Source organism: Acipenser ruthenus, chromosome 3 (assembly GCF_902713425.1).
Source record: "Acipenser ruthenus chromosome 3, fAciRut3.2 maternal haplotype, whole genome shotgun sequence".
NCBI lineage: Eukaryota > Metazoa > Chordata > Actinopteri > Acipenseriformes > Acipenseridae > Acipenser > Acipenser ruthenus.
In genome coordinates this window covers 106,604,626-106,616,790 of record NC_081191.1, presented here as the reverse complement: position 1 = coordinate 106,616,790, position 12,165 = coordinate 106,604,626, and the positions used below count along the sequence as shown (strand labels likewise).

Below are 12,165 nucleotides of genomic sequence, written 5' to 3'. Positions count from 1 at the left end.
TCCCTCAGCTACCCGATAGGTCTCCCACGATTGTCAGTCTCTCAGCACGTCTTTCTCCGTCACTCTCTTGCACAGCCCCCCCCTCCCCCACCCCAATCACTCCCTTCTCCCGATACAGACCACTATGCTGGCACCATCCCTGGTAATGGGCCAACCAATCCAGATGCAGTACCACGGTCTGGCCTCGGGGGAGGCGGTACACCACCTCACTCACTCGCTTGAGTACCTCGCAGGGCCCCACCCATTTGCTCTCCAACTTCGGACAGCGGACCCGAGTCCTCCGGGGGCAGTACACCCAGACCAGATGCCCCGCTGTGAAGTGTCGGCCTTTAGTGTGAGCGTGAATTCAAAGCGCAGCAGAGTGTTTTGAACGTATGCTCGTTACACTCAGTGTGTTAGCAATTTACATTCAAAACACTAGTCTTTTTGGAGTGTTTTGGGCGTCCTACACATTCATTTTACATTTTTAAATTACTACCAATGGATTACGAAGCACTCCAAAGAGATCAAGATGCCTTACCATTTAGTGAAACAACATTTCAAAAGATACAGTAACTGAGAGCATTAATAATTGCTTAATAATGTGTATCAAAAATATGTTACGGGTTATTGCCTTCGCTGTAAACTAATGGTGCAGTTGTCCACAATGTCGCTATTATTGATGGTTCGGTTGCATTTTGGTAATGCCTTAGCTTTAAAGACATTGGGTTGTGCAGATCTACCATTAGGTGGCACTATAGTATGAAGCGCTGCGGGTGATTCGGATCAATGAACCTTTTGGTGAAACACTGGTTCACGGCTGAAATAGTAAAACGGTATAAATTGCACGCTACTTAGCGCTACTGTATTATGTGTATTTATATTATTAAATACCGTTGTTGTAATCAAAACCCTCTGAAGATTAACCCAACACTCCTCGGCTTTGCCTCGGGAGGGGGCAAATGATAAACACGCTCCTATTTGTCAATAATTAAGATCATTCCAATAAACGGATTATTAAACTCAGGTGCTGCCGCCCCGATTGGTTGCAAGCTAATTCAGGCGGCTTTATAATCCTGTAACCAGTCCTACTCTAGCAAGCGAGTATATCGGTTTCTTTAGTATAAATATACACTGTGCAGCTTGTGGGTTGGTGGCTGGCTTTGGCACGAAGGATGGGTATCATGGATTGTAAACTCCTTTTAGGGTGAGTTTGATGTGTTCTAGTGTTTGGTTTGTTTATGTCTTTAATGGCTACGCGGTTTTAGATGCTTGCGTTATTACTATTATTTTATTATTATTATTATTATTATTATTATTATTATTTCTTACCAGACGCCCTTATCCATGGCGAATTACAATCATAAGCAAATACATTTCAAGTATCACAGTACAAGTAATAATACAATTAAGAGCAAGATAAATACAATGACTTTGCGTTGCTGTATTTCATTTCTATATGTTTTGTTCTTGCGTTGCCGTGTAAAGGTATGCAGTGTCTTGAGTACACCCGAGTTTGTGTAGGATACAGCGTGTGTCTGAATAACACTAGTTCTTGCATGTATTTTTTTCATCCTCAGAGTTGTATTGTGTATGCTGTTACCTTTGGATGCGAAGGCGCAAGCGCCACCAGGTAAGTGGCGTTTATTTAATTGTTCCGTGGTCTTTTGTAGCTGCCACTTGACCTGCTTAAACGGGAAGTTTTGTCTGAAATGTTACGAGTTGTCTCTGCCCTAGCACGGTCTTGCTCTTTTAAAAGCGCACTGTATCTGCCGCATAACCAACGTTGTGTTCGTCATTAAAACCGGTTAGTTCTCTGAATAGTTATTGAACCACTGCAAGTGAGAGTAAGTCTCTTGTCTCTTTGCCCGCAGGGACCTTTGTTAATGAGTGTCGGGACCGATACTTCTGGCTGACGACGAAAAGAAACTTCCTAATTGGAGGGAACTTTCGCTTCGATATCATTGGTAAATATGATTTGATCGGTAACAGGAACTTGTATTTGTAGGATGCCTCAACATACAATTAAGCCTTTTTTGTGTTTAGGTAACGACGGCATTCACCCTCTGGACGATAGATACGCCGCATCCTGTGGCTTTACCTACTCTGTTAATATCCCCGGCGACCTGATATTCAGGGCTTCTTTCTTTGCTTGTCACGTCTCCAGCAATGTGAGTCCTGTGCGGTCACACTTCACACGGCCAGCTCCGTATGTATGCCAGCATTATTACAAGCGACAGTGTCTCCTTGTAAACTAATGGCTTTTCTCTTTAGAGTGATTCGGAGTTTAGCTTGAGGTTCCGTTTCGTTCGCATCGACCAGTTCAGCAGAGAGACTTACTACCCGTTCTCTATGACGTGCAGTACTACCAAGCAGTGGTACCCCCGCGAAATCGTCTGTGAAGAGAACTACATGGAGGTAAGACCTCTCCAGTCCTGGGTTTGACCTGTACTCCCACTAGCTATAATACATTGCCCACAATAATGCCTCACCCTTTGGTCCATTATCCTTCTGCAGATTCTTTTCTTTTTAAACTACCTTTTTGTGCCACTGTGGTACCAGTTTTTAAAACAATACTCTAATTCAACCAATATTTCCCCATATCTTTTGTCAACATGTTGCAACTGAAACTGGTTTAGGACAGAATACCAAACACGAATTGAATTACAAGTATTGTAGAATTTATTTGGATTAGAAATCCAAATTGGTGTGCATTGCCTTTTTGCTTCCCATATTTGTGCATTTTATATTTACAGCATTAAACTGAAGGTGAATTATTGATTCTTTGTGCATTTGTTTGTTTCTCTAGTAACAATACACAATCTGGATGTGCAGTCCTCTACCAAACCCAGGCAACAACTGCAACCTGCCACTGTTGGTGTTGCTAAAATGCAGTGTCTGATTGTTTTACAGTTGTCCCTTGTACTCCTTCAGAAGCTTGTATCAAATTCTCAGTAGATTTCTTGCTGCATGGCTTAATTCTAGCTGGTTGTGACTTGAGCCCAGTACCTGTAACAGGGTTCCTCTTGGCTGATCTAGCCATCTACTTCTGTAAAGTGACGGGCTGCTAGATCGTCTTTAAGCTATAGGGAGGTCTGAACCTAAATGATTGTATAACGTTATCCCCTTGTCATCTTTAGATATCTGTAAGGAGAAATGTGCCAGTTATTGCTCAGGAGGGGATGGATACTGAAGACTGGCACGCTGCTCTCCCTGCAGTAAGTTTAAAAGCCACTCCTGTTTTGGTCTGAAGATGTTCATGCAGCATGGCAATTGTATAGGGTGCTTACAAGCTGCTATCCAGCTCGCAGTAGCATCTTGTTGGCTGCTGTGAGCAGGGCTATTGGCTTGTGTCTTTCTGCAACCTGTCCTATATTTCTAATTTAACAAAAGGTATAGCTCATCTTTTAATAACATGATGTCTGATGCTCATGCTGCCATATATATATATATATATATGAATGAGCATCAAATGTATCGCTCATATTGGGATAAAATGACATGTCTCTGTGCAGTGACTCTACTGTGCTGACCAACAATTGATATTTTACCATCTGAAGTTATGCTAGTCACAGGCTAGCGTGTGTGGCCACTGTTGGAAGCAGTACGCATGCTTTGCACCAGGTTTCGGATGTTGTCTTGTGGAATCCTGGCCCATTCCTCTTGTCATGCCTGGATAAGCATCTGCCTGTTCAGTGGTCTCCCGAGCCCTAGAAGCCACATGCCGCCCAAGTTCATCGCACAAATGTTTAATTGGGCTTGGGTCTGGGGAATAAGGCATGACTCTCCCATTGTGCAAGAAAGCTGTTGTGACATAAGCAACATGTGGCCATTCCTGCAAGACCATGCACGTTGGCCTATTAGGATGGGCTTGCAAGAAGGGCACCAAGTGAGGCCTTGGGACTTGATCAACGTATTGCTGTGGAGTCCTGTTTCCATCAATCCCTCACTAGCAGCGGAGTTCTGTAGCAACTAGACCATCACACTTGGACCTCCCCACCGATTGGTCTCTCGTGCACAACCGTGTCCCTAATTAGGTGTATATTAAGTGCCTATGTTTCAGTCCTAGTTTGTCTTCTATGCAGGCTTGTGACTTGCTGCTACTCTATGCAAGTGTGAACTGTCTTAAGCTTCATAACTTGTCTAGCTAAAATCACTCCACACTTTCCCAGTCAACTTGGCTTCTTGCCTCCTACCCCAGTCCCATAAAACCAGACTAGCCCCTAGACCTTCTGACCAGCTGCTGTCTCTCCTGTGTTCCAGGCCCAGGAAGCTATCATGTCAGTGTGGCAGGTTGTGTTCCACAAGACCGGACAGCCAGCCAAATCCATGAATGCCTCCGTGGCCCAGTCTCGGGGCTACATGATCAACTCCACCTCCAGTAGGATCCTCTTCCGCTCGCCCTATAACATGCCGGAATCAGAAATGCTTACAGTAAGACCTCTCCAAAAGCACTATTAAAATATCGGGTTCTGTTTTTAGCAGAGTTCCATATTGCTCCATCGGTGTCTCCAAGCACACTTGTATTGCTTCTGTGCCTGAGTTCATGCTATGTTCTTCCAGGTTAATGGAATCCAAGTGGAAGCAATCCGGGCAACTGTCTTCTACAAGCAAAGGTGGATGCTGCTATTGGTGGACACTTCTGCTGCCTGTACCAAGAGTAAGATCTAAAGCTTGGCTATCTTGCCATGGTCCAGAGGCCATGTAAAACGACTGCCATGGTGTGGTCCTCTTTTTAACTGGACAATTACTAGTGCAGTTACTTCTACTAGGTTACAAAAGGAACATCTCTGCATGCTAGCACTACAGAATTCTACAAACAAGGGCCATGATCATGGCCATATTGATTGCCATCTGCTTGCACTTCCTTTTATACAGAAATTCCTAATGGATACAAGTTTTTAAATCCAACTGTCTTTTCCCTCCTAGATCTTGGCACTTTTGATGGTACACATTTGGCTTGGGTTGCACCCAGAGTCCTCACTCCACTGGTCCTGCATATAGAGAAGTTCCAGGACAAGGGTATTGCCATGGGTGTGGAGGGGAAGCTGCTTGACCTTGCCACTATCCGAAGACGGAACTATGAACTGAAAGTCAATGAGACTTTCATAGATATCTCTGTTCCTTATGGCGCGGAGGGTGGCTACCTGAAGGTAATGGGGGGGGGGGGGGGGTTGGTTTAGCTCTGGCGTTCCTTCACTGACAACCAGGCAGGTTCTGGATGTGTTGCAGACTCTCTCTACCCCCTAGATTGCGTGCCCTTGGTGTTTCTCTAGATGAGCACTTTGACAGTACACCTGCTTCTGATATCCCAGACAAGTTTAGCTGACCCTGAGTAAATCCTGGTTTTAATCTACACGTTGGCCAATGACCCTTCCTTTCCAGCCTTGGTTCTGCATGCTTTTAATGGAGTCCACCTCCTGCTTTACTCTTGTGACCATGCCCTTCTGTCTCTTCAGAGTCGTGTTATAAATAACCAGTACAACCGGATCTACGCCATTGACCTGTACCTTGAGCACCAGTGGGCAGATGACCAGTGGGAAGCGACCCAGCACCGTTCTTTCAAGCCAGTCCGCACCCCCTCTATTGCTGAGACCCCCTTTGTTGTCAACAGTGAGTACGCTGCCTGCTTTCCAGCATGGCATTTAATGGCCTTGCTGTGGTGCCAATGTGTAATGCAGTGGGGGACGTCCTGGACTAAAACACTAGCCCTGGCTTTAAATCTGTAATGCAAACCCTCCTCCATCTTAACCTCCTAAATGCCTGCGTTTGTAGATACCATCCCAGCAGAAAAGGTCTTCACAGTGACCCTTGGCATCTTCAACCCTGATGTTGAGCTGAAGAACTTCACCATCAATGGGGTTCCTCTGACCCTTCCTGAGGCCATCAACCAAGGCATTGTGCTAACTGAGGTCCAGCACCCCAATGGCACCAAGTCTTTTGTCCTGAAGGTCCCCTTCACCCACCCACTCATCCCACAAAAGGTAGGGATGAAAGCATGCCTATATGTTGATGGAACTCAAAGCTTAAGACCCAAGCTGTACCGGTCTATTCTCCAGTACAGTTGCTGACTGTTACTGCTTCTTTACACCATTTGTTGTTCTCTGGCAGTATATTGGCAATGGTGTGAGGGAGTTCACCTTGAATATCAACTACACCTTGAACATCATCCCTGAGAATGCGCCTTATTTCCACCCTGCAACCATTGTGTGTCAGATTAAGGATGTCGGTAAGTATTGGGGCTGGGAAGTGTCCCTGAGCACTGATTGATTTAGACCACGGGTGTCAAACTCTGTTCCTGGCGGGCTACAGTGTTTTCTGGCTTTCGTTCCCCCTGAGCTCTCAATTATTTATTTCTTAGCAGATGCCCTTATCCAGGGCGACTTACAATCGTAAGCAAATACATTTCTTGTGTTGCAGTACAAGTAATACAATAAGAGCAAATTACTTAATGGGTCTAATGATGATTAACCGGACACATTCAACACTTCTCTTCAGGCCTCAATGCTTCATAGGTAGTGTACCTTGACTCCAGTGCATTTCTAAAACCATCCACTGTAAAAGACCTTAATGTTTGATAATTCAACAAATTATCTCAATTGTTAATTGAGAGTTTTGGCATGAAAACCAGAAGACCCTGCGACCCTCGGGCTGGAGTTGACATCCCTGGACTAGACCAAGTCTCTCAACCAAAGGATTGGTGCACTGGTTGTGTGCCCACCCAGGGAATTCCATCATGAAGATGTCTCCCCTTTTTTCAATTGAGCTAGTTTGCAAGCTCTTGAAAGCCTCCTGAAAAATGTTTGCTGCTAGCATGCTGTCATCTTTCTTGGGATTTGCATACACCTCCCACACTAACAGACATGCACCCCTATTGGCACTTGCTGTTTGAGAGAAATGATGTTCATTAAAGCACTGCTGCCCAAAGAAGACTGCCAGCACTCTGCTGAAGCTTGAACTGTCGACGCCTGACCATTACTGAAGGTGTGGTTGGTAGTTTTTTTTATTGGCATACACTTCAGGCTCTTGACTCTTCTTTCCTCCCCAGTACTTCCTGTGATCAAGGGCTCTTGTACTGAAAAGAGCCTAGTCTTTGAAGTGACGCGTGGGAACATGGACCACCTCTGGGCCATGTACATTGAGAAACACCAGCTTACCTCTGAGCTGGCGGCTCAACGGGGCTACATCCTCACCAACCAGACCAAGTTTATTCTAGAGGTGCCGCTCTTCAGTATCGGCTGCATCTATGAGGTACACATTTCTGGGGGCCATTAGGAATGTACTTGGCAGAGTCTCCCTAGAGGCTGAACTGGGTGTTTTGTAGGATTACATTCTCGTTCTGGGTTTGAGACTTTTTCTTTTCCTTTGTTTAGGTGTGTGAGCAAACCTGAGCCTTGTTAAATCTGTAGTTCTCCCTGCATGACTAGGTTGGAAAGCCTGCCCCTCTGTTGGTGTGCCATCAAACTGGGATGTTTTTTTCCCCTGTGTCGCTTGTCTCCCTCTTTTCCAGGATATCTCTCTCCGAGGCCTCTTTGTTCGAGTAGAACTGACCCTAATCGATATTGGGACACTCGTGGCAGTGCTGTCCGCTGTACAGCGCTGTCAATTTCCTACCAAGCAGCTGTTGGGTAAGTAGTTCCCCAAAGTGGGCTTGACTTTCTGTCTTGGTGCTCTGCACCTCCCTGCTTCCATGCCTTGCCATTTTCTACACGTGTTGACTAAGCAATCTCTAACATATGCTTTAGCCGTATACCTGACTCCTCCTTCTCCATTGCTATAGAGAGTATTCCACTGATCACATATTGCTTGCAACAATCCGTAGTGCCACTTGCCCAACTTCTAAATGGTCTACCTGGCCTCTTGGTCTGCGGTCAGGTCTCTATGCATATTGGTGAAGGCTTCTACCAGTACGTGCACCACAGTGTGATCCTTTAGTATTCGGCAGGCTTTGTTTGACCTGAAGCAAAATTAATTCTACAGGGTCCCGCAGCACTTTTGGCCATAGCTGTAGGTATCGTCTCGAGGCTACTTGGTACACGATTTGGTGTGGCAATCTTGAACTGGTTCATGCAGCAAGTTCTCATGGAATGCTTCAACTTCACCCCATTCTCTTCAGTGTGCATGCCTAATGGTGTGATGACGGTGGTGGCTGTCACCATGGAGCCCATACCAGTAGTGGTACCCAGCAAGACCACCCTGCTGGATAAGACCTGCAAACCCAAAGAGTTTGACTCAACCAGGGCTCTCTTCACCTTCACTGTCAACACGTGTGGGACCAGGAGCAAGGTGGGTTTCCCGCATGGTGCTGTAGACTCGTGCAATAGCCCTTCATACAGGTCTTGTATTGGTGGACTGTACTAGATGCAATACGTATCCCTAAAAGTGCTGTGGACTAGCCTTGCATGTCTGCCCTAGTAAAGACTACAAGATTGCTTCCCCTTGAACTGTTTTTAAAATTGCATGTTTGACAAGTGACAACTCCTGTTTGTGTGTCTTTTTTTTAAATGTGCTATTGGCATACAGATTTCTTTCAAATGGGGCTGCTATTCTAATTTCTAGTAGTGGGTGGGGGTGCTTTGTACTAATGGCTTGATCTGGCAATGTTTCAGATTGTGGAGAACTACCTGATCTATGAGAATGAGGTAGTGTATACCAGAGCTCTGTTCCCAGCCAATGCTCCAGTCATCACCAGGGACTCTGAATACAGGTGAGCATGAGGAGTCCTGCACTTCTAGAAGGCCTGAAATGGGCCTACACTGGCACCTCTCGATACTGACTTTTTAGACTTGGGGCATGCTGCCCAATAGATAATGGTATACTTCCTGTGAAGATTTGCCTCTGAAGGAACCATTTAACAAATTGCAAGTAGTGTACAGTAATGTGTTTCAACTGCATTTTAAAGACCTTGGTAGTCTTATCAAATACTACTGCAACGTGTCTCCCGTAGGCTGACCATCCGTTGCCGCTACCCCCTCAACGACACCATGAAATTGCTAGCTGAAAGGAAGGCTGTCCCTGCCCCCTACTCTAAAAAAAGTCTTGGATCCCTGGAGTTCTATCCTTACAGCTCTGAGCAGAGAGGTATGGCTTCTAGTGCCTAGTTTTAACTTGCCCAGTCCCGGGACAGTGTTGGTCAACTTTTATCCTGACTACCAGTATCCACCTACTACTATGACTCCATTTCTTGATTTCCCAGGCCCCAAAGCCAGAGATGTTCTGAATCTGAAGGCCCGTCTAGCAAGAGGTTGGTACCTGGTACACCCTTCATACCCACCTACCTTTAATGGCCAGGTTCTGTAGTCTTTCATCCATAACCCACCAGGAATGGTGGCTGTACACATAATGCGCTTTAAAAGCATAGCAGCGATGGGCGCTCAGTCAACCTTTCTCCTTCCTGCCAGATGTGACCTTCTCCCAGTTCTATCGGGAGTTCCCAGTGTCCAAGTCTGGGCTGGAGCCCTTGTTCCTGGAGGTTGTGCTCCTCCACCACCAGAACCTGGCTGACCACCTCATCCTGCGGGACTGCTGGGCCACAGAGACCCCTGAACTGGACGCCACCCCTCAATGGGACCTGGTCACTGACGGGTAAGGGGGTGGGGGTGACGAGAGTAAGCAGGCAGATGGTATTGAGCTGGAGTTTCATGGTCACTTATGCCAGCTTTTAGAATGTGTGCTTGGTAGAGGTCTAAACTTTACTTGCTACTCTTGCTATGCTGTAGACTTGCATTGCATGATAACCTGGATGCCTAGATAGACGTGACCTGGCAAAGGCCTTTTCAGCATTGCAATGGGCTTTGGCTTCATGTACTTCTGCAATGAGTTGCATTTGCCTTGATTGGTGTTCATCTATATATGGTAAACACACACACCATGGCAGTTTCCCTCTGGTGGGAAGTGCATGTAGAACACACTTGGAAGTCTTTTGGAGGCTTCCTAATGTGCTAGGATTCAGTCGTTTCCTAAAATGACTACCTTTGTCCTGTACTTCACCCCTCGAGCTCCATGCCACGAAACCCAGTGTGCGATTGCCTCCAATGTCGTCTCCTCCTTTTCTGCAGCTGCCTGGTCAGTGGCGACTCCTACAAGACCCGGTTCCACCCAGTGTCTGCCAGCGCTCTCACCAAGAGCCCCCACCACCTCAAGAGGCTTGAGGTCCAGGCTCAGTCTGTTGCAAACCATGCCCTGTGGCACCAGGTTGGTAACTTTTCAGTGAGCTCAACCCGAGCCTTTTGATCTGCATTCTCACCCTCGGGTTAATACACGGCCATCTACTCTAGGTTTGGGGTGGGGGAGGAAAGCTCCCATGTCAAACGATAGTTTAAACCTCCATCTAGACCCTGAAGTAGCTCCCTATTTGAACTGGTGTGGAATGACTCCAAGGTCAGAAATGGGCAGTCCTGCTCTAGAAATGGCTTTCTATAGGCTGACATATTGGTTGGCTGTGTATGAGGCTGAACTAGGGCTCTAACACTGTCGTCTGACCTTTTGTGTTTTGCAGATGTACTTCCACTGTCTAGCTGTGGTTTGTGCTTCTGAGAAGGCAGGTGTCTGCAATGAGACCTGTATCGCTGGAGACAAGAGATCAGGTAGGGAGTAGTGGTTAGGGCTCTGGACTTTTGACCGGAGGGTTGTGGGTTCAATCCCCAGTGGGGGACACTGCTATTGTACCCTTGAGCAAGGTGCTTTACCTAGATTGCTCCAGTCAAAACCAACTGTAAAAAATGGGTAATTGTATGTGATATCTTGTAACAAGTGTAAGTTGCCCTGGATAAGGGCGTCTGCTAAGAAATAAATGGGCAGGGTGTATCTGACCTCTCCTGCAGTGGATATATGATACCCATTTGTATGTTCTATCGACTCCCAATTGCTCCTTTTTGGATCTAACTCTTTTGGGGTATGTCTTCCAGCCCGCAGTGTTGAGCTGGCTGACTCTGTCAAAGGCTATATTTCTGCTGGACCAGTCCAAATTGTACCCGAGGGGGAAGTTGCCAGTGTTCAAGCAGCCGGTAAGCAGTAAAGCACCAAGACACTAATCCCCTGCCTGCCCTGTAACTGTGTTCCTTTGCATGGTGATGAAGGTTAGGAAACTGCTGCCATTTTGGCTTTTGCATGGGAAGCTTTGTGTATTGCACCAAAGGGGAATCTGGCGCCAAAAGGGCACCTGCAGGGGCTGTAGTTTTTCTAGACCTCTTCTGTTGCAAGTTTTAGCCAAACAAATGCTTGTCCCAGGCACGCTACATAATGTAACCAGTAGCTGTGCTTTCAAATTAAGCCCTCCAGGCTAACTAGCTCTGCCTCTTCTACCCAACACTTGCATCTCTTCCCCCCCCAGTGCACACATTGGGTATTGTGTAGCTTCCTCAGGGTCCTAATGCTTGCCATTGTCTACTTTTCAGGTGCGACTCCTCCTCTGGTCCCCTATATTCCAGTCTTGGGAGTTGCAGTGGGAGTCCTTCTACTTGCTGTTGTAGTGTTTGCTGCCAAAGCTATGAGATGTTGGGTTTCTATTTAATAAAAATCTTTGAATGTGAAATTGTCTCGTGTGTGTGGCTAGCTTCCACATTTGCATCGGTCAATGGATCTGAATTAACTGGGGTATTGGATGGCTAAAATGATGCCTGCAGTCTTCTTCAGCTAACCTTTGAATGTCCTTTTTCAATAACTCTTTCCCATGAGAGGATTCTGCTGTTGCCTCACTAAATGATGCTTTAAACCTTTTGGTTTTCAGCCATGAAGTGAAGAGGGTTTGCAGTAAAACTTGTGTGACCCAAGCATTGGTTGAGGGTGACGAGATCTCTATCGGTAACCTAGACCTTTTTTTACATGCCTGTACGCCTTTTGCCATTTCAAGGGAACGGTATCATAGTGTAATGATTTGGTCCAGTTTACCACAGTGTTCACAGGCAAGCCACGTTTTTGCAGTTTATAAATTGAATCAGTTTTTATTCCCCCCTCGCAATCCGTACTAACATGTACTCCTAGGAGGAAGCATTGCCTTCCTAGTTAGTGGAGAGGCAAGTTGTAACCTGTTTTTAGAGCTAGCACTGACTGCTGTTGTGCAAATAAGATTCAATTCCATGACAATCCCCTAGAGCAGTGCTTCTCAACCCTGGTCCTGGTGTGTCTTGTTCCAACCGAGCTCTCAAGTACTTAATTGAACCCTTAAGAGCTCGGTTGGAACCAAAA

General features: G+C 46.2%; 1 protein-coding gene across 1 annotated transcript; it reads left to right on the top strand.

Annotated features, from left to right (window-relative positions):
* Positions 1-1,060: 1,060 nt before the first annotated feature.
* LOC131696834 (uncharacterized) lies at positions 1,061-11,512 on the top strand. The gene is made up of 23 exons (XM_059020734.1): positions 1,061-1,186; positions 1,560-1,612; positions 1,854-1,946; positions 2,026-2,150; positions 2,254-2,397; positions 3,120-3,197; positions 4,243-4,413; positions 4,543-4,639; positions 4,909-5,132; positions 5,439-5,592; positions 5,755-5,963; positions 6,091-6,208; positions 7,028-7,230; positions 7,490-7,607; positions 8,096-8,265; positions 8,589-8,686; positions 8,927-9,060; positions 9,176-9,223; positions 9,381-9,564; positions 10,038-10,173; positions 10,478-10,565; positions 10,887-10,985; positions 11,376-11,512. The coding sequence occupies exons 1-23, from the start codon at positions 1,155-1,157 to the stop codon at positions 11,489-11,491; spliced, it is 2,892 nt and encodes a 963-aa protein (XP_058876717.1). The 5' UTR covers positions 1,061-1,154; the 3' UTR covers positions 11,492-11,512.
* The last annotated feature ends 653 nt before the right edge of the window (positions 11,513-12,165 follow it).